General features: G+C 46.6%; 1 protein-coding gene across 1 annotated transcript in view; it reads left to right on the top strand.

Annotated features, from left to right (window-relative positions):
- GRIN2B (glutamate ionotropic receptor NMDA type subunit 2B) overlaps positions 1-24,384 on the top strand; it is a gene marked incomplete at both ends in the record, with an annotated part of 306,665 nt that extends 282,281 nt beyond the window's left edge. The window contains 4 exons of the mRNA XM_081248303.1: positions 14,720-14,880; positions 16,648-16,835; positions 19,633-19,871; positions 22,495-24,384. Of these exons, the coding sequence (XP_081104429.1) occupies positions 14,720-14,880; positions 16,648-16,835; positions 19,633-19,871; positions 22,495-24,384 (2,478 nt within the window). The remainder of the gene's footprint in view (positions 1-14,719; positions 14,881-16,647; positions 16,836-19,632; positions 19,872-22,494) is intronic.
- Positions 24,385-25,598: the final 1,214 nt, after the last annotated feature.

Below are 25,598 nucleotides of genomic sequence, written 5' to 3'. Positions count from 1 at the left end.
ATATTTAACATATTGACAACGTTTGTCTCTCCCTGCTAGATGCAACCTCCATGAGGGCAAGACATTTTGTCCTTATTTGCTGATGTATCCACAGAAACTATAATAGAGTCTGGCAAACATAGGTGCTCAGATATTTGTTGAAGAATGAGTTAATGAACTATTTAGTCGAATGAAGGAATGAATAAGACAGTTATATAATTCATATAGCGTTCATAGCCTAAGCCAATACTTCCTTTTCTTTATTAGCCGTTTGAATGTGAGGGACAGGAGATAGTTTCGTCAATAATGGTGGGGAAGAGAGGGTAATGTAGAGAAATATTGGACATTTATAGTCTCCGAATTTGCTCGTCTTGTGATTTCTACTGTCAAATTATGTAAATCAAGCAGGTGTGTAAGAAGAATACCAAATAATACTACTCTTGTGGCTAGTCCTATCTTAAATTATAAAGTGATCTCAGGATTTATTTGGCAAGGTATTTGATCTCTCCAAGCCCCTGATGGTGCCTCATCTCATGTGTGAGCAGGGTATGGTGGGCCCTCTGTGTATGCATGTGCTCGCTAAGTCTGCATCGTGTTCTCTGAGTGTGAGACCTCAGCTTCTCAGTCATCCAGGTGTCCAGCAAGTGCTTTCTGCTCTCCCATCACTCATTTAACAAGAGGTAGCCAGCCCTGAAGTAACTGTAACAGTGCCACTTGCCCCTTTTAGAGGGAAAAGAGATAAATGATGATAAAACCAGCTTTGTATAAAGGAATTATTAAAAGTAAAAACAGTTTCTAAGATTTTCCTGGAATAAACACATATTAAACACAGTCTCTTAAACCATCTTTGATCTCTTGGGTCTAAATGCCTATGCAGCGTTCACACCCCAGTATCATGACGCATGGCGGAGCTCACTGAGTATGTCTGATGAAGGGTAACCCTAAAGAGGAGTGTGAATTACCGTAGTTTAGGATGATGTACGACAAAAGGATTGAACGTGAAAGGGCTTTTGACTTAACCCTCAGACAACTGGAAAAGTTAAATCCATTCCTCTCCTGATGTGGTTATTGGTCTTTTACTTTTGTAGCAGTCGCCTTATAATAATGACATTGACATTGTAATTGGAGGCCCATAAAGGCCAAGGGAAGCACAACTGGACTCTCATTAGCCCTAAAGGCCCCGGTGTTGACGCTTGAGCAACGCCTGGTGCTGAGTAGATGCTCAGTACGCACGTGGTGACTGGATGATGGAGGGGGTGGAGGGGACAGGAGCGGGGGATGGCCCTTGGGCCCTGGATAGGTCATGAACTGCCCAGGCCTCTGCTTCCTGCTCTTCACAATGAGGACGTCGCTCTATCGGCATTTCTCAAACTTTGTTTCACAGCCCGCGAGTGTCCTGGGACACATAATGGGTATTCTTTGTGTGTGTGTGTGTGTGGTACGCGGGCCTCTCACTGTTGTGGCCTCTCCCGTTGTGGAGCACAGGCTCCAGACGCGCAGGCTCAGCGGCCATGGCTCACGGGCCCAGCCTCTCCACGGCATGTGGGATCTTCCCGGACCGGGGCACGAACCCGTGTCCCCTGCATCGGCAGGTGGACTCTCAACCCCTGCACCACCAGGGAAGCCCTGGGTATTCTTTTAAAAGATCCACAGCAGAAGGTGTTCAGGAAAATGCTGTAACAAGGTTAAACATGTTCCTTTACCAAAGGACTTGTTGGAGCCCTCTCCTGTGCGGGTCTCTTGTGAACCCAGAAGGGGATGCAGTGTGTACCGTGGGATCACTGACCCCCTCCCAGGGCTGATACTCTGCAGGCTGCAACGTCCCCTGCTTGGAGGCTGACTTTATTGACCAAGGCAAGGAGTTCTGGTCTGCGTAAATGTGGCACAATGCGAGCGTGTGCGCTCATGCTGGAGTTTCCACCTCTTGGTTTGGAAGTGACTGATCTGATTGGTGGCCAGGAAAGCAGAGGTGTGCCCGTCTCCCTCCCACACCTCTCCCTGGATCCTCAGTCCTGCCTGGCACAGACCTTTGGCTGCCCTCCCCTGACCCCAACTTCGCAACCCTTGAGCTGTTTCCACTGTGATAAGAACCTCAGGTCATCATGCTAACAACTGGAGCTCCCCTAAATTCCTGGGGCATCCTGCATGTGGAAATCCTGGTAGTAACCCTCAGTGGTGTCCCCCAAACTGTGGATGAGCTGCTGGGGCTTCTAGTGAAGCTCTGGAGTCCCAGTCTCCATGGTGAATCCATCGGTACCATTTACTTAAAATCTTCTTTAAAGGCCATGTCTCTTTGCCAGCGCCCACAACTTTCATAAAATACCTACACGGTCCCTGCCCTCTCACAGGTCTGTCTGTGCAGTGGTGTGAGCAGACAGAAGGCAGTAACAGCTCTTTGTAACAGTCTCGCCTAAGGGGAGGTTGAGGAAGCACGGTCAAGGCCACCCGTCAGGCACAGGATGACTTAAGGATAAAACTCAAATGCCTCAGTCCTTACGCCTCTGTTTCCTTCATCCCTATGTTATCATAATCATCTCCAGCTCGGTCACATTTTTGGTGCCAAAGAAATATCCATACGCATTGTCAAGTGCTAAAGTTGACAAGCTCTTGTGGGATCTCAGCTCGGATATATTTTTTGAAGGCCAAGTGGAGACGGGGCCAGGAAAGGTGTCCCCAGCTGGCATGAGGACGTATTACTCCTTATTCACCAGGGATGCCAGAAGAGCACTAGCTCTGAACAACAGTCATTCTCAACTGTGTTGCCTGATCATGCATTCACCAGTAAGGAGGGCACTTGGAGTGATTTTTTAAAATATAATAAATAGATCTACATTTGTGCTATTCAATGCATTCACTCATTTAGCCATTCATTCATACCGAGAGCCTACGAAGTGCCACTTACTCTTCTAGGTACCAGAGAGACAGCAGTGATCAAAACAGACAAAAATCTTGTCCTTCATATCACTTGTATTCTAAAGGCGGGGCTGGCGGAGGGGAGAAAAGTCAAAGGCAATTATATGCAATCTAAGAAGGTGTTTACTGCACAGAGGAACATACAGCACAGAAGGGAGATTGTGTTGGCAGAGAAGTCGCATCTTTAAATCTGGTGGTCAGGGAAGGTCTCAGTGAGACTATCAGGTCTGACCTGAAGCTCGTGAGGAAGCGATGGGTATCCGGAGATTTCGGTGTTCTTAGGAGCTTCCAGAAGGCCAGGGTGGCTATGAGGGGCAGGCGGGGAAAGCGGTGGGAGAGGCGGTGGTGTGGACGAGGCCCCTGTGCCACATCCTCTCCTTCCTTCTTCTGAACGTATAAGCAGACTTGGATTCTGTCAAGGCTTATGCTTTGGTGCCTTTCCCATATATTCCTCCCGTTATTTTCTCCTGGGAATAGGCCAGACTCCCAGTGAGCATCCCTGCCCCAGCCTCTCAGTTCTTCATTCGGTTGCTTTAGCTGTGTAATGATAACTAAATGCTGCATCCTTCCCCTGCCCGACCACGACGGGTGCTTGGCCGCTCGGCTCCTGCCTGGACACCAACTCAGTGGTCCATATTCACCATACAAACATTCTTTCCAACTTCTGTTGAGACACTGTGCCCGGGTCCCTCTGCATCTTTGCTGGTGCCCTTCCTCTTGTCCTGAGTGCCCTCCCCACACACCTTCCTGTGTAAATCTTGGCCCATCTGTAGGAGTCAGCTCCATCTCTGCTTCCTCCCTATAGCCGCCTCATCCCCATTCTCTTTTTTTGTTGTTTTGGTTTTTTTGCGGTACGCAGGCCTCTCACTGTTGTGGCCTCTCCCATTGCGGAGCACAGGCTCCGGACGCGCAGGCTCAGCAGCCATGGCTCACGGGCCCAGCTGCTCCGTGGCATGTGGGATCTTCCCGGACCGGGGCACGAACCCGCGTCCCCTGCATCGGCAGGCGGACTCTCAACCACTGTGCCACCAGGGAAGCCCCCCATTCTCTTATGATGATCTCTTCTCCCTGTAAATCTCCATTGCCTTTGCTTCCCTTACGTCCCTTTTGGAACTTGGCATATTCAGTCATTGGATTATTCTACTCTACATGTTTGCTGAACATCTACTCTGTGTATCTAGAGCTCTGTGATGTGTTTTACAGTTAAGTGTGAGAACCCTGGATTGGAAGCCTAGCTGTGTGGCTTTCTTCAAGTTACTTATCTCTCGGGGCAACAGTTTCCATGTTGGTTACATGGGAATAATAATACCTCCCTCATAGGGTTGATGGGAAGATTAGTGAGTTACTCTATGTAAATTGTGTGGTACATGAGCATAGATATGTTAGCTGTGTCTGTATTATACCATCACTATTATGTTCAACTGAACTGCAATGTAAGAATTGTATCTGTTGCCCCATTTCATTTCAGATAATCATTTCAGAGTTCAGTGACTTATGCGTGGATTATCCACATTAAATGTGTGTTGATGGTGATACTTTAGGGTTAGCCACCTAAGACTTCAGGATACAAGTATGACATGGTAAAGTGTCATAATGCAGGAATAAGCCCATCTGCTCGCCTCTACTAGCTCAGGGACCAAACCTCAACGAGCTAACATGAACTATGATGCCACTATCTAATCTTATGAAATATTTCAGGAAATATTTATTAAGGCTTATATATGCAAATTTAGGAAAATACAAAAGAAATGACTGCTTTACAATGAGGAAAACTGATCGTTAACTATAAATTCCAGGAATTCAAAGAACTTGTATTTTCTTTTCTACAAGCTCTTGTTTGGGCCACAGCAAGAGGGAAGTGACAGGAGGAGAGTGAGTTCCGTTCCCTCCATCACTGTCTCCCCTCTACAGCCTGTCACCCACTGGAGCCCCAGCTCAGAGAGGAAAGGGGCTCCTTCCCCAGAAGCACAGCACCCAGAGTTGTGAAGACATACAGGCTTCTTGCCTCCAAGTACAGGTTTCTTCACATGCAAACTTAGATGTGTTTGCCGCTGTAGACAACCACGGTACTAATATTATAAACAAGAGAAAAAAGAGCAGAAACAACTAAGGTGTCAAGTGTTTCCTAAATGCTGACTCACTTCCTGGTAGCAAAATGGGATCAGTTTCTCCTGGTGCCCAGGAAGAGAACTGAGTTAATTTAGGCACATTCATTATATACCTGTATCTTCTAACTACATTCTTTGTTATTGTTATCGCAAGTCAGTCACCTAGTCCAAATGAATTTGAACGATATTCTCTCCGATGAATAATGTATAATGAAATGTAAAAACAGTTATTCCCCCCCCACTTCCATCCCAGATTATAACTCTCATGAAGGTGAAGAGTCTGACTTTCTAACCCATCACTATATCCACAGCCAGCTCATTCCATGGTGGGGTCCTAGGTGGCTACCCTGCGCCCCATGTTTGAAATGGAAGATTTGTAATGTGATGCTGTTCCTTATTTCTCCTCCTGAACATTGTTGAAATTCAGTTTCAGAGCTAAATGGTTTGTTTATTAAGTCGCTCAGTTAATAAGCCGTGGAGCTCAGTTTTGAATTTAGATCTTCTGAGCCCATAACCCATGTCCTTGCTTAACTGTTCTATCATTACATGGCCCTTTCAGTGTAAGCACATTCTGCCTGCTTTCCCCATCTGTCCCAAGTACTTATGGGCCATGGAACAGTGAAGGTCACACCTTCAGAGAGTCTGGTCTGTGTTGTCATCTGAGCTTCCTTCCTCTTTGGGTGAACAAGGTATCACCGTGGGAGAGGACGGGGACCACTTTCCCCAGCCACTCCATCCCACCTTCCAGTATTGCTCAGAGTCTGAAGCCACACACACATACATACATCATCCTACTTTGGCTGTAGGATAATATTATGGGAAGAATAATATCAGGCAGAATAATAAGATAATAACAGTTGATGTACTTACTTTATAGTTCATGGGAAAATTGGGAAGATCAAAAGAGAGGAGAGATGCAAAAGGAGATGCACTTGGGGGGACGGGGTCCCAGGCAGTGTGGTAGCTCTCATGACCCATTTACCTTAAAGAAATGAAAATTTATGCTCGCACAAAAATTTGTATGCCAGTGTTATAGCTGCTCTATTCATAGTTATCCCGAGCTGAAAGTAACCAGAATGTCCTTCCATGGGTGAATGGATAAACAAACCAGTACAGCCATACAGTGGAATTCTACCCGGCAATAAAAAGGAATGACCTACGGCTACACAGCAGCAGCATGGATGAATCTCGGAGGCATTACGAGAAGTGAAAAGCCCGTCTCAAAAGGTTACATGCTGTGTGACTCCATTTGTAGGACATTCTGGAAAAGGCAAAACTATGGGAACAGAGGACAGACATCAGTGGTCGCCAGAGGTTAAAGGTGGAGGGAGGACCGTAGACAAGGAACATAAGGGTGTTCTTGGGGTGATGGAATTGTTCTGTGCCCTGATGGTGCTCCCGGTTACAAGATTCTATATGTGGTTAAAATTAGTTGAATGAATGGGGAGTTACTGTTTAACAGATATGGCATCGCAGTTGGGGAAGATGAAAAAGTTCTGGAGGTAGAGGGTGGTGCTGGTCGCACAGCAGTGTGAATGCACTTAAGGTCACAGAACTGCACACTTAGAAATGGTAAATTTTATTGCTAAAACAGAAGGACATTTTTAGAAGATAAAATGAGTACCAGACATGCCTTTCCTATGAATAAATAAAAAGAGCACAAATTCCTGTGTTAAAGGCAAAAGGTTCTCAGATGGGATCACAAAGCAAAACCAAACTACAAACAATGGATTAAAAGATATATCAATAACAAAAAATGGTCAATTTTATGTATATTTTACCCCAATTTAAATGAAGGAATGAGTCCATAGAATAACAAAATGCATAGAACTGTACCTAGAAAATAATGAAAGTCAATGATAAAACAGTCCTGTGAAAACAGAAGGTGCTGATGCTGGTAACGGTGGTAACAGGAGAGTGCTGCATAGGTAAAGTGGTCCCCGAAGAATTCTGCCGTTCTGCCACCTGCTCGTTATTAGCAGACCGGGCAAAAGCTGCCCTTGTAGCCTAAGCATTCCCACCGTTTCTCCTGGGTGCCTCAGAGGGCTGAGTGGCATTTGGGCATTGATTTTTTGTGTGTGATTCAAATGTAAAAGCCAGAGTGAAGGAATGAATATTGATGTGTGAGATTGTCAAGCTTTGAAGACAAAAGCCCCCAGATTCCGTGTCTCATGCGGGTGGACCCTGCAAACAGGACATTACAGTATCCACCTCTGCAAGGTCACAGAGCTGGCTCGTCCTAATTTGCATAGGCTGATCGGACTCCCGCCTGAAGGAGAAGAGCCGTCTTTCAGGGTCGCCAGCCACCCCAGAAGGCGTTTCTTGCCTCCCTCCTCCTTTGAGTAGAGACCCTTTCCTTTGCCTGCTGTCATTTCCAAGATCTAACACTAAGGAACCTCGCTGGGCTGTGCCTGGTCGTCAGCACAGAAGCCGGGGTGCCATCAACATGGAGGAGAGTCCTGGTTTTCTTTTCTTCTGCCATCATGGACTCAAAAAAACTCTGCAAGGATCTGTTTCCTTCCTCACCGTGGGAGCTGAACAGAGTTGGACGAGGAGTGTTTTACAGCAGAGGGTTCTTCTAACGTGAAGGGACGTTCCCGCCCCACCTCCACCCTTCCAAGCCCAACCCATCCCCCTACCAACTTAACGCAGCCTCCTTCAAGAAGCCATCCAGGAAGCCGGGCTGCTTGCAGCCTTTCTCCCGTGGAACTTCGGTGGCACTGGTACACAGCCCGCGGTCGTGATTTCGTCTAGCTGTGCATACGGCCTCGTTCACATTCTTGGACGGTAAGGAAGTATCTGACGGTGCTCCTGCCCCTCCTTGTTCTCCCTGGGGCCCAGACCCTCATCCGAGCGCATGTCCTCCACAGCTCCCGTCTCTCTGCTTTATTCCTTCCAACCTGCTCTTCATGCTGACCCTCCGGGCTCTTTCTGACACAAAAACCCAGCCTTGACACTCAGCCAGAATTCTTCAGTTGCTTCTGATAATGATGATGATGACAGTAAGAATAGCTAATATAGTGTCTTTAACATGTGCCAGGCACTGTGCTAACATGTTGCCCAGACTAACCTGTTGAATACTAAGAAGCCTCATGAGGTAGGTAGCATTATTAGCCCCGTTGTACACATGGGGAAACTGGGGCACAGAGAAGTTAAGTGAGTTGCCCCAGGTCACACAGCTATGAAGCGGCAGAGCTGGGGTTTGAACTCAAGCAGTCTGGCTCCAGAGGCTCTGCTGTTTCTTTTCCCTTAGAGCAGGGACTCTGAACTCCTTTGTGCAGAATTCAACTCCCGTTGTGAGCCAGGCCCCGCCTCTTCATCCCTGCTGCCTTGCAGTTACCAGGGCTATATCTGTTAGGCTCCGGCAGTGACAAACTGCCCGTGATCTCCAGTCATGCCCGGTCTCTCCCAGGGCCCTGCGTCTGCACAGACCGCTGTGTCTATCTAAAAACCCCTTGTCTCCTCTTGCCCTACCAGATCACTCTCCCTTCAGCTCTTAGCCCCGGCTCTGTGGCCTCCTTAAGGCTGTTCAGGACAGCGCCCTTTGCTCTGGCCTCCACTCTCACGGGCACGCTGCTCCGTGGTGCCCGGCATGGCACTCCCAGTCCCCCAGCCACACCCGCTGCCCTGCCCCCGATCCTCACGTGCCTGGTTCCTCCTCGTCGTCCAGCGCTTTGTTCAGAAGCCACCTGTCTCAGAGGGGGCTTCTTAGGACAGCCAGGCTAAACTTATTCTCCGGCCAGTCGCTCTTTATCCTGTATCATAGCTGTGTCCATTTCTTCCCAGCACTTGATTTTCACTATCTCACAGAGATCACTTGTGTGCCCGTTATCTATGGCTGCACGGCAACCTACCCCAACACTTGGTGGCTTAAAGCAAGGGCCATTTCATTGTATTTCCCCAGTTTGTGGGTCAGATATGTGGGCAGGGTTGCCTGGTGCCCTCGCTGGAGTGGTTGGAAGGCTGGGCTCAGCCGGGCCTGCAGATAGAAGCGCCGAGCTATGACAGCTACGGCGTGGAGCCCGCAGGGTCATAGGACTTCTTACAGAGGTGACCGCTCCCCTCGGAGCCAGGTTCCAAGAAGCCCAGGAGGAAACTGCAAGGCTCTTATGACCTAGCCTCAGAAGTCCCAGAATGTTACTTTTGCACATTCTGTTGGTCAAGCAAGTCACAAGGCCAGGCCAGAATCAAGGACAGGGAACATACTTCATCTCTTATACAAGGACTAGCAAAGAATCTGTGGCTCTATATTAGTCCATTACATTAGAAAAAAAAAAAACAACTTATTATTTGCCCTACTTCTTTACAGTGAACTCCTTGAAGGCAGGTTCTTACCCTCCTGTCGTACTGTATCCCCAGCACCTAGAATATCGTGACAGATGCTATAAATATGTGCTGAAAGTCTGTATGAATGAAAGAATAAATGAATGAACAAATGAATGAATGAAAAAGTAAAGGAATGAAAAATTGAATGAATGTTTACATCTCTGACTCTCTGGTATGTAAACTTCTTGCATCCTCATAAATACGGTCCTCTGCACTATTAGATGCTCAGGATATATTTGTCCAATGAGTGGATGCATTTTAATTATCATGAAAGGAGATAACGTGAGTTGTTCCCAGTACATATATAGGTGTTGAATCTGAGTAGCTGCTATTAATAAATTAGTACTGCCTTATACGTAGTAAAATCGGTTTATATATTTATTTAATAAATAAACAAACTGGACCCAGATCTCCACTTCCTTGGCTTCTTCTCCTTTCCCTTTCCCTCTGCAGCAGGCTGTGGGAGGGCCTCTCTGTTGGGAAGGAGCAGCCCCAGTGCCCCCTAATCCCACCATCTCTGGGTGAGGAAAAGGGCCTTTGCTCCTGGCCTCCACACCTCTCTCCTTGCCTGACCGCCAAGACTAGCTCACTTTGAGGTCATTAAGATGGGGGCTGAGATGATGGTCTGAGGAGCTCACAGGGCTGAATTCTGATTCCCCGCACCTCTCCAGGAGGATCAAGTGAGATTACAGGTCTCTTAACATTCTGGCAGCATTTTGCCCTTGTGCGAGAGTGTGCTTGCAGTGATGGCTGGACACCCTGTGTTGAATCCCAAGGAGGTGTTGGCATCTGATATGACAGGAAGGGAAGGATACCCTCACCGGGTGGCTCCACAGTGCGTGGCTTCACTCCCCACTGAGCAGTAGAACCAGGCGGCTGGTATTTGAGCCGCAGTGAGACGACTCAGCTCGGGAGTCAGGCCCTATAAGCTGGTCCTCCTATTTCACCACGTGGCCTGGAACAACTTCCTTGGTCTCTTCAGAGCTTCAGTTTCCTCATCTGTGAAATGGGATCCATCCCCCAAGTTCCTTCCTTTCTGCTTTTTTATTTTCCTCTGTATGTTTTTAGAATCCCGACCTGGGTAGCTCTGGAAAAAGATTCCAAGTTCAAGCAAGCTCTATAATGGCCAAAGGCAACTAATAAGGAATACTATATAAAATTCCCTATTTGAAAATCAGACTGAGCTTTTTAATTCAATGCTGGTCTCCTTGTTGTATTGGGTTTTTTAATATTTTAAAATTTTGTTTCTTAGAGTCCTTCTTGTTCTATGGATTTTTAAGACTTCCGGCTCTGGACAGTACTCAATTTTACTCCTTCCCCAAACCCCAGAGAGCACAGATTGCCATTCAGATTAAATAAGTGCCATATAATGCCTCACAGCTTGGAGTAAGTTTTATTACAGGGCATTTATTGGAAGCATCAAGGTGGTATTTGGAGGATTCTTTTTTTCCTTCTTCCTCACTAAAAATACAGTTCTCCATGGCCATGAATTTTAGTAAAATTCAAGTTCCAATGACAGTTTTTTAAAAATCTAGGTTTTTATTTAAATTTCACCAAGCTGGGACAAGAATCTTCAAAGGAAAAGGCAGGCTCACTTCTGCTTCTGCTTCGGCTAATTGTGGGGTGATACACTCACCCTTTTGGTCCCCAGACTGGCTGAGTTTAAGGAACAAATTAAGGAACAAGAGTTTTCCATCTTAGGGAACATTATCTAACATAGGACAATTTTAGATATTAGAACTTCATCCTCACGGAAGCAGTTAATAGTTTTGAGAATCCACCATGTGCCAGATATTGTGTTAAGTAATCCCAGATATTATCTCAATATTAATTAAAAATAATACTTCCAGAAAAATGGGGCTCCATGAATTTAAATAACTTGCCCATGTTCACGCAGTTGGTCAGAGAAAGATCTGGAATTCAAATCCAAATTGTCTGCCTCCAAGACCAATGCTTTCCACAGGACCACGCCTTCCATTCTTCTAGTGTTGGCTGATTTCTCTGATTGTTTTCTGATGGAAGATGGAAGACTATTCAAGAGTATTGCTATCTTCTTATCTAATTCCTTTAATTCTTTAATAGCTTTAAATTGTTTTCAAATATTTTTATCTTGCCAGTGGCTTGTCTTTCCATGATTTTAGCGGTGTCTTTCAAAGAGTTCTTAATTTTAACAAAGTCCAATTTATCTTTTTTTGTGTGGTGGATTGTACTTTGGTGTCATATCTAAGAAACCTTTGTCTAACTCAGGGTGACAAAACCTTTCTCCTATATTTTCTCCTGGAAATGTTACAATTTTAGGATTTGTATTTAGATATATGATCTACTTTGTGTTAATTTCTATATATCTTGTGAGGTATGGAATGAAGGTTTTTTTGCATACAAATAGCTAGCTGTTCTGACACCACTGGTTGAAGACTGTCCTATCTGTCCTGAATCACCTTTGCACCATACGTGTGTTGGTCTATTGGGGGCACTCCATTCTGTTCCCATAATCTCTTTACTCTCTCTATGCTAATATCCCACTGTCATGATTACTACAGCTTTACAAGTCTTGAAGTCAGGTAGTATAAGTCTTTCAACTTTGTTCTTCTTCTTCAAGGTCATCTTGGCTATTCTAAGTCCTTTATTATTTCTTTAGTATTTATGTATTCAAAGATATAGTTATAAAACAGCATCTAGAAATCTAAAGATAACTTAGAAATTAAAGTTAATTAAGAGTAGTATGGAAACTTTCCATAATCTAGCTTCATCAGGACGTGAGGCACTCTGGGTATCACATTCCATTTGGTTAATCAAAAATTGTTGTATCTCTAGAGAACAGATTTGTGGTTGCCAAGGGGAAGGCAGAGGCAGGGGGCAGGGGAAGGATTGGGAGTTTGGGATTAGCAGATGAAAACTATTATATATATAGAATGGATAAACAACAAGGTCCTACTATAAGCGCAGGGAACTATATTCAATGGCCTGTTATAAACCATAATGGAAAAGAATATGAAAAATAATATATATTTGTATAACTAGTCACTTTGCTGTACAGCAGAAATTAACACACTATAAATCAATTATACTTCAATAAAAAATTTTTAATTAAAAAAAATTATTCTATGTACCTTACATGGTTTGCCGATTTTCAAAACAACTAGAACATAAAAACTTATACCAGAATTGTACTGGACATGATTTCAACTTTCATTGATGTTTCAGAAAATACTTTGGACCCTGGTATTTGGACACTGTGAGCATCAGTTGTCATTGTCCTAGCAAAGTGGGGAATTACTGATTAAAGGGAGCTTATTTGGTTATACTGCTGCCTGCCATGGTTATCTACTCTACTTTTGATTGGGGGATACCTTTTTTCAAACATCTGAAGTGTTTTAATTGACAGTTCTATGCACAGCATTCTGTCTCTTCCAACAAAACATATCCCTGTTTACTTTAAACTTGTTATCTGCTGGGGACCATGAGGAATACTATTAATTAAGCCAACTGACTCCTGATAACATTAGCCATCACTGCTACTGTGGGACACTGAGCAAATTACTTGTCCTCCGTGGGCCTCTGTCTTCATTTGTAAAATGAAAGGTTTGGACTAGTTAACCTTGAGTGGCTCATCCAACTCTAAAATTCTTTGACTCTTTTATAGTGTCTTTATTCACTTAAAAATCACAACCTGTTTAAAAATAATTAAACAGAAACTCTTAATGGCAAAAAACACCATGGTAAGTCAGAAAGTAGTGGTCTTTTGATACATCTCAGATTACCTAACAAACACCACTGCATGATCTTACTTTTAACTATGGCCAACTTTAAGCAACAAAGATGGCATTTATGGTTTCTGGTGCCGTGACATTTTGTGGTCCATGAAATCCCCATATTCTGAGAAGCTCTTGAGTGTCTCAGGTCAAGGGAAGGAGAAAGGAGAATGGCTTGAAGCCCCGACAGCTCCAACGCTTCAGAGTACTCCTGAGTTAAATTTTCAAATGTATTTCCACTGTAAATGGTATAGTATTGAAACCAAGTGGACTTCAAATATCTAGATTGTCTTTCCTATACCAAGGCACAGCACATATGACCACACACTCTGGTCACATTCCATCTGATCATTGCTGTTCTAATAGAATGAGAAACTTAGAAAGTATGAAGTTTACTAGGGAATGCAGAATATAGACATGAATTTAAAATAATATAAGGAGTCTTCTTTGAGCACTTGCTGTGTGCAAGATGCTGTGCCATGCACTTCTTGTACATTGTATCATTTAATACACACAAAATTCTTGAAAAGTAGACATTATTGTCTCCTTATTACATATGAGGAAATGATGCACGGAGAGCGCCTGTTACTTGCCCCACATCACACAGTAGTAAGTGGCAGAGCTGCTCTTCAGTCCATATCTCTCTCAATCTAGAGCTTCATGACTACATCAGAGACTAGCTTGCAGAACTTAACCAGCTCATTTAGAACGTAAATGAATTTGTAGTATTGATTATGATCTAAACCAAGAACACAGGGTACTGATGGGTCACTGTTGGGTAGGCTTGATGGAAGGAAGAACTCATAGAAAGTGTCCTGAAGAAATTGCTTTGAGTTACATGTTGAAGTGAAGGACATGAATTGGCCCGGGGAGAAAGGTGAGTTCATGCTGAGGGAACAGACTCTATGAGGCTGTGAAGGTACAAATGAATCAATTGTGTGTTCAGGAAGCAACATAAAGACTTGCTCATTGCAGGGCAATAGCCAGAAATAAAGCTGATGTCATAGGGGTGAAAATCCAAGAGATTTCACTTTGTGATGATGCTAAGCCCTGGTAATCCACACTCAGTTCTTAAACACGAGAGGGAACATAATTAAAATTGCATTTGCTTTTACAATTTATCCTACAACTCATGTAGGATAAATACGGGCTTTTAAAGCATCAAGCAAGGTCAAGAGAAAACTTCTTAGCAAAACATATTTGCTATCCAACAAGTGATTTTCAGGAGTATGATGTAGCTTGCCTCACTAAGGTCCTATAGCCTTGATAGTGCAATGAAGGGGCCTGGAAGCAGATTTCACACAATTTTCAGAAATAAAGGTAACCAGCCCACTGCAGTTAAGCTAATAGCACATTTCCATCATCCCTGGTTTTGTGCAGTGTGCATAAATGCGGCACACAAGTGTTACAGATACAAGTCAAGGGTGGGCAGATAGAAAGCTCTCAACAATGTGGAATAAATTGAGTTGAATTGAAGTTCACTTTCAGACAGCAATTGCTGCTCCTGAGTGAGGGCTAATGTATTTGGTGAACTCTTGTTTGTCTCTTCCATGATAAATCCACTAATGCTAACATAATATCTCTTCACATTTTTTGAAGTACTCATATTCTCTCTCTCTCTCTCTCTCTCTCTGTCTCCAGTTCCAGAGACCTAATGACTTCTCACCCCCTTTCCGCTTTGGCACTGTGCCCAACGGCAGCACGGAGAGGAATATTCGCAATAACTATGCGGAAATGCACGCCTACATGGGGAAGTTCAACCAGAGGGGTGTGGACGATGCATTGCTCTCCCTGAAAACAGGGTAAGAACTGCTTCCAAGCTCAGAATCTTTGATACGTTGCTCACGTTTAGTAAACATACGTGGAATCAGATGTGCCATGCCTGGTGCCACACCATGTGAAAGCAAAGAAGGCTGCATTTGCTCTTTATGGATCTCCAAGTTAAAGTGACAGTGTGATTCAGGCCAGTGCACAGAGATTCCCGTGCTATTATTCACTTCTATGTATTTTTAATAAACTGTATTCTACTTGCATTAATGTAAACATGAAACAAGAATGTAATCGAAGTAGAAGTCAAAGGGGAGAGTCAAGGCTAAAATTCACGCATTACACATGAAGTAAAGACCTGCTGACCAAAAGGTGAAAATGATGATTTTGGTGTCTTACAGACAGGGAGAAATAAACAATGAAAGGGTAAAAGTTTTTAGACAACACACAGTAAGAATGTGTTAACCAATCTCCAATCCCAACAAAATTGGCATTCTTTGCTCCAGCTCTGTAATCTCAGTTCGTTCACTAAAGGGAGCTCATGAACTGTAAATATGTTTGCTTGCATAATCTCAGCCACATTCATTCATTTGGCCTTCAGAAGCCACAGCTGCAGAGTAAGACAGACAATTGACCATGAGAGTTGTTGGAATTTGAGGGTCCTGGGGCCTCATAGCTGATTTCCTGTGTGGTAGGTTAACTAGCAACACTTAGACCTCCTGGTGGCTCTGGTTCTGGAACAACCACCCTGTCTGATAAGACTCTGTCTTATCATTATGAAGTCAGAAGATGGGATTTGAGTTTGGGGTTGGACCACTCTGGGCAGTCTGGTCCCTGGTACAATCACAGTTGTCAATCAGAGCTTTGGCTTTTTGATGGACACCCCTCCTAAAGGATACTCACAGGCCTTTTGAAAAAATGTTCTGTGTCTAAACATGCCAGAAAGGGTTTCTTTTTCCTAAAGGAGGAGTAAAGCTGACTTAACTTGTAAAAGTGAAGAGGATGATGCCTGCCTTTCTTTCTTGCAGACCTCTCTATTACCTATATGAATATATCAATTTCTTCTTCTCCCTTTGATGTGTTTAAATACTGACCTATACCCTCCTGACCTTGCCCCTAGCTTTACCCCCTTCCCTCTATATTCTTTCCTTGAAAAGCACAGTATGTACAATGAGATTCTCATACGTTTGGGAATTTGAGACCTCTGAATTCCCCTGCATGCTGCATTGGCTTGTGGTTTCACACATTTGCTCTTGACACAAGCTTGTGCTGCCACCAGCCCCAATGACTCACCTCTCTCCTTGCGCTGCAAAACAGAATATTGAAACCCTTCTGACTGCAAAAAACGCATTGCCCATCTAGTGCTACACGTCTACCTACACTTACCCGACTCTGGACTGTAATGAACGGAGAAATGAAAAATGGTGTATAAGTCTAACCCGTGCTATTTGTTGTTACCATTGTGATGTTTCCTTTTCATTATTTCTGTTATTATTTTTATTGATTCCTTTTTACTCCTTCTCCTTTCAGACACAGCTTAGGAGTTGGCTTCAGACCCAGCTTACATGCTCATCATTCCCAGTGGGAGGGAGAGAACTCCTCCTTTCAACCTGAAATCACACAAAGAACAGCCTGGGATTTAGGCTTCAGTTTCTGGCTGGGTTCCACCTTGAGCCTTACTTTGAGCCACTTCCCCCCCATAGTCTGCTGGAGCCCTACTGCTTCCTATTAATGACCCCATTGGTAGTTTTGTACTAAAATTCCTCCACTGGACTTGCTTTGTTTGTTTTTTACTCGCACAGGAAACTGGATGCCTTCATCTACGATGCAGCAGTGCTGAACTACATGGCAGGCAGAGACGAAGGCTGCAAGCTGGTCACCATTGGCAGCGGAAAGGTCTTTGCTTCCACTGGTTATGGCATTGCCATCCAAAAGGATTCTGGATGGAAGCGCCAGGTGGACCTTGCTATCCTGCAGCTCTTCGGAGATGGTAAGTTAAAGAAAGGGACAGTGCCTATTTGGCCTCTTCCGATGGCCAGTCCGAAACATCAACCCTGCTTCCTTCCTCATCCCTCTAACCTCTGCATTTCCAAAAAAGCATTTCACAGTATACTAGGAGATTTGGAGGGTATATATTATTAGTTTCCTAACGCTTTGTAACAAAGTACCACAATCTGAGTGACTTAAACAACAGACATTTGGCCCAAGGTTCTGGAGGCCTGAACCCTAAGATCAAAGTGTTGGCTTTGGTTCCTAATGAGGCACTCGAGGGAGAATCCGCTCCATGCCTCTCCCCTAAGCTCATGGTGGTTTGCTGGCAATCTACAGCGTTCCTTGTCTTGTAGACGCATCACCCCTGCTCTGCCTTCCTGTTCACATGGCTTTCTCCCTGTGTGCATGTTTTCCCTCTGTACACGTCTGTGTCTGATTCCCTCCCTTTTTAAGGATACCAGTTATATGGGATTAGGAGCCCACCGTATCCAGGTGACCTCATCTTAACCAGTTACATCTGCAATTACCCTACTTCCAAATAAAGTCACATTTCAAGGTACTGGGAGTTAGGACTTCAACAAAGGAACTGCGGGGGGCAGTGGGGCGTGGTTATACAATCCAACCCAGGGTGAAATTTGGGGGAGAGGATTAGTCAGTCAAGGAGGTGTGTTTCAGGATTGCAGGGTATGATCAAACCCTCGGATAAAGTAAGAGGGGCTGGGATCAGAAGTTCCCCAAGCAGTCTTCTCACATGTGGCCAGAGCAGTGGATGAAATTTTAGAAAGGTCTCTGCTCTCCCTGGGTCCAGAGAAAGGGCAGAGAAATCCACACGTGGCCATCGGCTCATCCTTCCCTCTCCCATCTTGCTTTTCCCTCTGGAAGAGGTAGGAAGCAGGGCCAGGGTCCTCAGAGGCAGACACTGGAAGGCACTCACTCCCCAGAATGATTCTCGCAGCAGACTGAACAGACAGCTTGCTTTGAGGAAACCTCATCTCCTGTTTCATTACACTCACACCTTCCACATCCCTCTTCGCTTTATTGTCTAAAGCACCTACTCCTCCTGTTCGTCTCACAGAAGCTAATCCAGTTACAGATGAGCAGCCTGACTCTACTTGGCCTCACAGGCCATCAACCAAGCGGTTCCCTAAGTTCTGTCTGCAGAATCTTTGCTGTTAGGGATGCAAGAAGCAGCAGAAGAGCATAGGGAGATTGGCAGACTCTGGGTGAGGTCAGTTGTTCCCTAGTTAGGAAAATCAGAGTTTGATCCAAGAAATGAGTAAAAAGTGATTTGATTAACATTGGAAAGAGGAGGGGGGTTCTAGGTGGAGTGTTACAAGCCTGTTTGGTATAAGAGTTTCTGTCATTGTAATGCAGCTGTCACTTAAAGGCACTTAAAGGGGCCTCTATCCATGAGGAAGAGCAGCCGTAGAGACGATTTGCAGAAGTGGCCAGGGCTTCGGTCAGATTATTCAGACAAGGTTCACATTTTGAACCAAACTGGAACTATTGGAACAGGCAGTTTTCTTCATGAGGTTTTCAGATTTTCGCTTCTCTGGAATTAGATGCATTCTCGGGCATATGGTTTCTGTCCTTTTCCTTTTGTCTACAATTTCTACCTTTCTAATTCCTGGTATCCACTGAAGTGGATCAAGGTTATTGTAACCTGGCATGACTTGAATTAAGCAAAACTTCCTTAAGCAGCGTTAAAAGGAGGCAGGTCTGAATTTCGTGGTCTCATTTTACTGCAGCTTCCTCCCTTTTACTGTGAATATTTATATTTTCAACAGGAGATCAGGAAGCCTGAGGGCCTCTAAGGAATCAATCAGTCTCTCTGCCGACATGTCTCTGTCTCTCCTCCCCCCACCCAATCTGCTTTACACATTTTTTTTTTTTTCGGTACACGGGCCTCTCACTGTTGTGGCCTCTCCCGTTGCGGACCACAGGCTCCGGACACGCAGGCTCAGCGGCCATGGCTCACGGGCCCAGCCGCTCCGCGGCATGTGGGATCTTCCCGGACTGGGACACGAACCCGTGTCCCCTGCATTGGCAGGCGGACCCTCAACCACTGCGCCACCAGGGAAGCCCTGCACATTTTTTGAGAGCACTTTTCTGAATCGCTTGTTCGGTTATGTTGTTCCTCACTGTCTACAACAACAACAAAAAGCTCAAAGCGCTTTAGTCTGGTACTCAGGCCCTCAGCGATCTTGCATCAACCTTTTGTATTCGGCTTCCTTTGTCTACGGTTACTCTGTTTGATTCGTTCTGCCTGCCTTTCCCAAATACGCCTCGTGATTTTCTACCTTCCTCCCCTTGATCATGCTATTTCTGCTGCCTGGAGTGCCTTTTTGTGCAATATAAATTAAAATTCAGCCATTCACCATGCCCACCTCCAAGTCCTACATTCCTCATGAAAACCCACTGGCCACCCATCTGCAAAATTACTCTCACTAATTCAAGCAGCTCTTGTGACCTGCATCTAGCTTGTCATACTGATTGTTTATATACCAGTTTACACTGGGTAGGTAATGGGGCACACAGGTAATGTCTCCTATCTTTGTGTCACTGGTGGTATCCCCATTATGTTTTCACTGAATACCTGAATACATTGATAAGTTCCTACATAACGGTATTTAATAAAATCACTAACTTTCTCTGTTGGTTTTCTTTCTTTATGTCTCCTTCTCTCTTTCTCTCTCATGTTTTCCTCTCCTTTCCCCAACACCCCTCTCACCCCCTCTCTCTACTCCTCCCCTCTCGCCTCTCTCTGCCTGTTCTCCTTCCCGCCCCACCCCCAGGGGAGATGGAGGAGCTGGAAGCTCTGTGGCTCACGGGCATCTGCCACAATGAGAAGAATGAGGTCATGAGCAGCCAGCTGGACATTGACAACATGGCGGGCGTCTTCTACATGCTGGGGGCCGCCATGGCTCTCAGCCTCATCACCTTCATTTGCGAACACCTCTTCTATTGGCAGTTCAGGCACTGCTTTATGGGTGTGTGTTCTGGCAAGCCTGGCATGGTCTTCTCCATCAGCAGAGTAAGTGCTTTGATTTAGTTGCTTGGAGCTTGGGAAAGACAGCTCACTGTGCAGAGCACAGAGACCCAGGAGGGCACTAACTCCAGCCTGAGGCTGCTAAAGCGAGAAGCCACATCATGTACATTTCCCCAGGGGGGTGGGATGACATAATTTCAAGTGGCTCTAAAAACAGGTGATGCAGTTTTTCCTTCAAGAAACAGATTTCTGTGTGGGGTTTGGGCATTTGGTTCTCAATAAGAACTGGCAGATGTATCAAAATGAAACATTTGGCCTTTTCCCAGATGCCTTTCATCACCATTAGTTAATTCTGCAGCGGTTGGATTAATCATTTAATCCTTTTAAAAAATCACATTTCTATTTAGATCATGAAATATATCTCTCTTATTCTGACATCCAAAAGTATATTGTTGGTAATTTCACCATCCTGCTCTATGTTTTAACCATGTGTGAGTTTGGGGAGTTAAAGAGCTTAACAGGACCTTCAGAAATAAGTCCTGACCTATAAGACATTTGCATTCCAGAAACTGCCTTAATTGGAGCAAGAGTATAACTCAAGTTGTTCTTTATTTAGTTCTCTGCTATGTGTCTCATCCAAAGTGAGATTTTGAGCACAGTTTTGAATATGAACAGAGGGTCACAGGGAAGAGCTAAAAAACAAACAAAAAAAGACTTCTTTTGAATTTGTTAATAAAGTTTTGGGATTCATTCATGAGAGGTGAACTCAAATGTCCTCTTCAAATAGAGGTCTAGGCTTCAGACATAAATAACCAACTTTGTCTCTAATGGAATTATATGAGAAAATGGAGTACTCATTAAATTGTTGCATCTTTTGATCATTTTTCTGTAGTATTTTAGTTGATAGAGAAAGTGTCCTCTCTGACTGTGAGTTGCTGCAGGCCATTCAGTTACCTGGGAGCAGGAGGTTGGGACTTGTGGGCCCTGAGCCACGTCGCACTGCGTGGCCCTTCCCGAGATCTCTCCAGAGAGGGGGATGGCAGCAGTGGGGGGAACCTGTAATAGAATTCCCATTTGTAGTCCCTCGACATAATCAATGGCTCTGTAGAGGAACAATGCATTTTCTCCTGGCTATAATCAAGAAGGGTTAGAAAGGAGGCCTGAGAAGGAAAGTAGAGGAACCTTCTCTTAAAGATCTCTTATCTCACTGCTGCCTCGGGGAAACTGAGGCTTATCATATGCAGATCTTCCTTCTTTCCCATTTAGCTGCCATTCTCCTTTCTAATCTTCTCTCCTCTCATCCCCCTCCAATGGGACAACCCCTTTCCAAATTTATCCCCCCTTTCCAAATTTATCCCCCTAGTTTTAAAGATACAGTTCAAACAACCTCCTCTGCAGAGACCTTCCCTTGCCAGGCAGAAAAGTTCCAAATGTGTCCACCTTTCAAAGCAGGGAGCAAGAGATTGGCAGGAGGTTGGCCTGACTTTAGACTTGAGCCCAAGCCTTTCCCTCTCCTGGACAGTGCTCTTCAGGGCTCTGCACAAGGAGCCACACACAGGGAGTTCTCAGTCAATACTAATTTGTTAAGATATTAATTATTTATCATCAGAGTAACTGAGCGAGAAACGTTAAGGAGGAAACCAGGAGCTAAAGAGCGAATAAAGGAGAGGATTCTACAAGATTCTTTTATTTGTTTTATTGAAGTACAGTTAATTTGCAGTGTTGTGTTAATTTCTGCTGCGCAGCGAAGTGATTCAGTTATCCATATATATGCATTATTTTTCCTAGTTTTTTTCCATTAGGGTTTATCACAGGCTACTGAATGTAGTTCCCTGTGCTCTACAGTAGGACCTTGTTGTTTAATCCATCCTATATATACTAGTTTGCATCTGCTAACCCTAAACTCCCAATCTATCCCTCCCCCACTTCCCTCTCCCCAGCAAGGGGATTCTTTATTCCTATCTAGTACGGGGATATCTGTCCCAGGTCCTTCCTGCCCCGGTATAGGGCACAACAGGAGAAAAATCCCTCTTTGACCCCAGGGCTGCCTGATTGTCTCTGTGAATTTGGTTCACGCTTGGCTCAAGAAGAGAATTGCTCAGCTGTGATTTGGTGACCAAAATCCTAAAAGCTGCTCAGAGTTTGTCAGAGCCGGGAAAGAGTGGCAGTTGTGAGCGCCTGGGCTCCGCTGTGCTTTACTGCCAGCCAAGGGTGACCAGCCAGGGCCGAAAAGCCCCAGCATCTGTAGAGCATTGCTACTGATTTCCAGAAGGCTGACAATAATTTTTGCTATCAGTCGATATCATGGCCTCATTTTTGAGACACCAAAACCTCAGCACAGAAAGGAAAATCAATTCGAGTCAGTAGTGGAGTTTAGGCAAGAATGTCCTGTCTTGCAAGTCGAATCCATTTGCTCGAGTCACTCGGTGTAGCCATGTCCCCTCTGGATCGCCAGGCCGCCAGCTCGTGATGCGACTTGCAAAATGCAGGGGGATGAGGCAGGCAACTTCTAGCCGTATGTTTCTCTGAGTGTGTAAGACCATCTCTTTCAGGTCTTCTCTGACTTTTCTCATCCACTGGGGCAGTCAGTGGTGGGTTGGTTGGGGGGTGCTCTTTATGGTCACTTCCTGCCTCGCCGGAGACCTAACCGGTCCCATCCTCCCTCCAGGGTATCTACAGCTGCATCCACGGGGTGGCCATCGAGGAGCGCCAATCCGTGATGAATTCCCCCACCGCGACCATGAACAACACACACTCCAACATCCTGCGTCTGCTCCGCACGGCCAAGAACATGGCCAACCTGTCCGGCGTGAACGGCTCCCCACAGAGCGCCCTGGACTTCATCCGCCGCGAGTCGTCCGTCTACGACATCTCCGAGCACCGCCGCAGCTTCACGCACTCGGACTGCAAATCCTACAACAACCCGCCCTGCGAGGAGAACCTCTTCAGCGACTACATCAGCGAGGTGGAGAGGACTTTCGGCAACCTGCAGCTGAAGGACAGCAACGCGTACCAGGACCCCCACCACCGGCCGCACAGCATCGGCAGCACCAGCTCCATCGACGGGCTCTACGACTGCGACAACCCGCCCTTCACCACGCAGCCCAGGTCCCTCGGCAAGAAGCCCCTGGACATCGGCCTCCCCTCCTCCAAGCACAGCCAGCTCAGCGACCTGTACGGCAAGTTCTCGTTCAAGAGCGACCGCTACGGCGGCCACGACGACCTGATCCGCTCCGACGTGTCGGACATCTCCACGCATACGGTCACCTACGGCAACATCGAGGGCAACGCGGCCAAGAGGCGGAAGCAGCAGTACAAGGACAGCCTGAAGAAGCGGCCGGCCTCGGCCAAGTCCCGCCGCGAGTTCGACGAGATCGAGCTGGCCTACCGCCGCCGGCCGCCCCGCTCCCCCGACCACAAGCGCTACTTCAGGGACAAGGAGGGGCTGCGGGACTTCTACCTGGACCAGTTCCGCACCAAGGAGACCTCGCCGCACTGGGAGCACGTGGACCTGACCGACATCTACAAGGAGCGCGGCGAGGACTTCAAGCGCGACTCGGTCGGCGGAGGAGGGCCCTGCACCAACCGGTCGCACCTCAAGCACGGGCCGGGTGACAAGCACGGCGGAGTCGGCGGGGTCCCGGCCCCCTGGGAGAAGAACCTGACCAGCGTGGACTGGGAGGAACGCTCCGGGGGCAACTTCTGCCGCAGCTGCCCGTCCAAGCTGCACAACTACTCGAGCACGGTGGCCGGGCAGAACTCGGGCCGGCAGGCGTGCATCCGCTGCGAGGCGTGCAAGAAGGCCGGCAACCTGTACGACATCAGCGAGGACAACTCCCTGCAGGAGCTGGACCAGCCAGCCGCGCCAGTGGCCGTGACGTCCAGCGCGTCCGCCGCCAAGTACCCCCAGAGCCCGACCAACTCCAAGGCGCAGAAGAAGACCCGGAACAAGCTGCGGCGCCAGCACTCCTACGACACCTTCGTGGACCTGCAGAAAGAGGAGGCCACCCTGGCCCCGCGCAGCGTGAGCCTGAAAGACAAGGGCCGCTTCCTGGACGGCAGTCCCTATGCGCACATGTTTGAGATGCCAGCGGGCGAGAGCGCTTTCGGCAACGGCAAGGCGGCGGCGCCGGCCGCGGGACATCACCACCACGGCAACCATGGCAACCCCGGCGGCGGCGGCGGCGGCAGCGGCGGCGGCGGCGGCGGCAGCTACATGCTCAGCAAGTCGCTCTACCCGGACCGGGTCACGCAGAACCCTTTCATCCCCACTTTCGGGGACGACCAGTGCTTGCTCCACGGCAGCAAATCCTACTTCTTCAGGCAGCCCACGGTGGCAGGGGTGCCGAAGGCCAGGCCGGACTTCCGTGCCCTTGTCACCAACAAGCCAGTGGTGTCGGCCCTGCACGGGGCTGTACCAGGCCGTTTCCAGAAAGACATCTGTATAGGGAACCAGTCCAATCCCTGTGTGCCTAACAACAAAAACCCCAGGGCTTTCAATGGCTCCAGCAATGGGCATGTGTATGAGAAACTGTCTAGTATTGAGTCTGATGTCTGAGTGAGGGAAGAGAGAGGCGAAGGTGGGTACGGGAGGGTCGGGGCTGTGGACGTGTGGTGCGCATGTCACAGAGGGTGACGGGGGTGAACTTGGTTCCCATTTGCTCCTTTCTTGTCGTTTTCATTTATTTATGGGATCCTGGAGTTCTGATTCCTTCTGAGGGCGACCCTGGTGACCAGAACCATCTCTGCTCCCTTTCCAGCCCCCTCCTCCTTCCCGGTCTGTCCATCCTTCCAGTTCCCAGTTCTCGCGAGAGGATACGGTGGGCTCGCTCAGCCGGCGAGGGCGGAGTGGTTGAAGGAAGTGGCCCCACGCGAGCTTCCTCCTAGCGTGGAAGGACTCTTTGCCACCCACTTCGAGTGAAGCACGGAGAAGCGGGAGGAGGCCACGGGAGCGCAGGATAGCACTCCCCGAACTGATCTTTACGTTTAGGTGAGGAAGCAAAAGTGCCCCAATAAGCTCCTTTAGCATACTGCCTGTGAATGAAAAGAGGCTTTTGCTAAATTCTTGTTGCTTAGATGGCGTGTGTTTGGGGATCGTGCGCCAAGCAGAGGGTGGGAAGCCACGTGTGTTTCTATATAAGCCAAAAAAAAAAAAAGAAAAGTTTGCTTCAATTTCATGAGACTTAACTGGTAGTGAACTGGAATGAAAGGTCATTGGCGGATGATGGAAGATACATCAGAGCAGTGTTTCATGGTGCATTAGAGGCAAGGAAGGAGGGACTGCGTGTGCATGTGTGTTGATATACACTTGCACACGTGTTGTCTATACACGCCTGTCATCAGGCCTTTTCACGCGGAGAAGGCAGCCTTGACTCATAGTGTTGTTTCTTTTAATATCCCTAAGCACCGGGCTTGTTTTGGCTTATATACAAACAGAGATGGTCCTGTGTTACCTGAATTTTGGCTGTCTCTCCCCTTCACCCTTCCCAAATGAAGAGAATGGAAGTTCTTGACGGAGAAGTTCCTGTGGTCTAGACAAAAACGTGGGTGAACAATCCTACATGGGCAACGTACAAAAATAATTCCTCCATGGTTGCCAATACATCCCACCAGTTTTGGCCAAGAACTTTCCAGGAAGGCTAAAGGGAAGTAGAAGCAACCAGGATTCTTTTGGCCCATACCTGAGGGCAGAAGATTGTACAGAGCTCGTCTGAGCTTTTTAGACCCTCAGCTGGCCAGTTTGTGGGGAGGAGCTAAGTAAGGCTTTGAAGG

Source organism: Mesoplodon bidens, assembly GCF_964165515.1.
Source record: "Mesoplodon bidens genome assembly, chromosome: 11".
In the NCBI taxonomy this organism is placed as follows: Eukaryota; Metazoa; Chordata; class Mammalia; order Artiodactyla; family Ziphiidae; genus Mesoplodon; species Mesoplodon bidens.
This window is presented reverse-complemented; position numbering and strand designations above follow the sequence as displayed.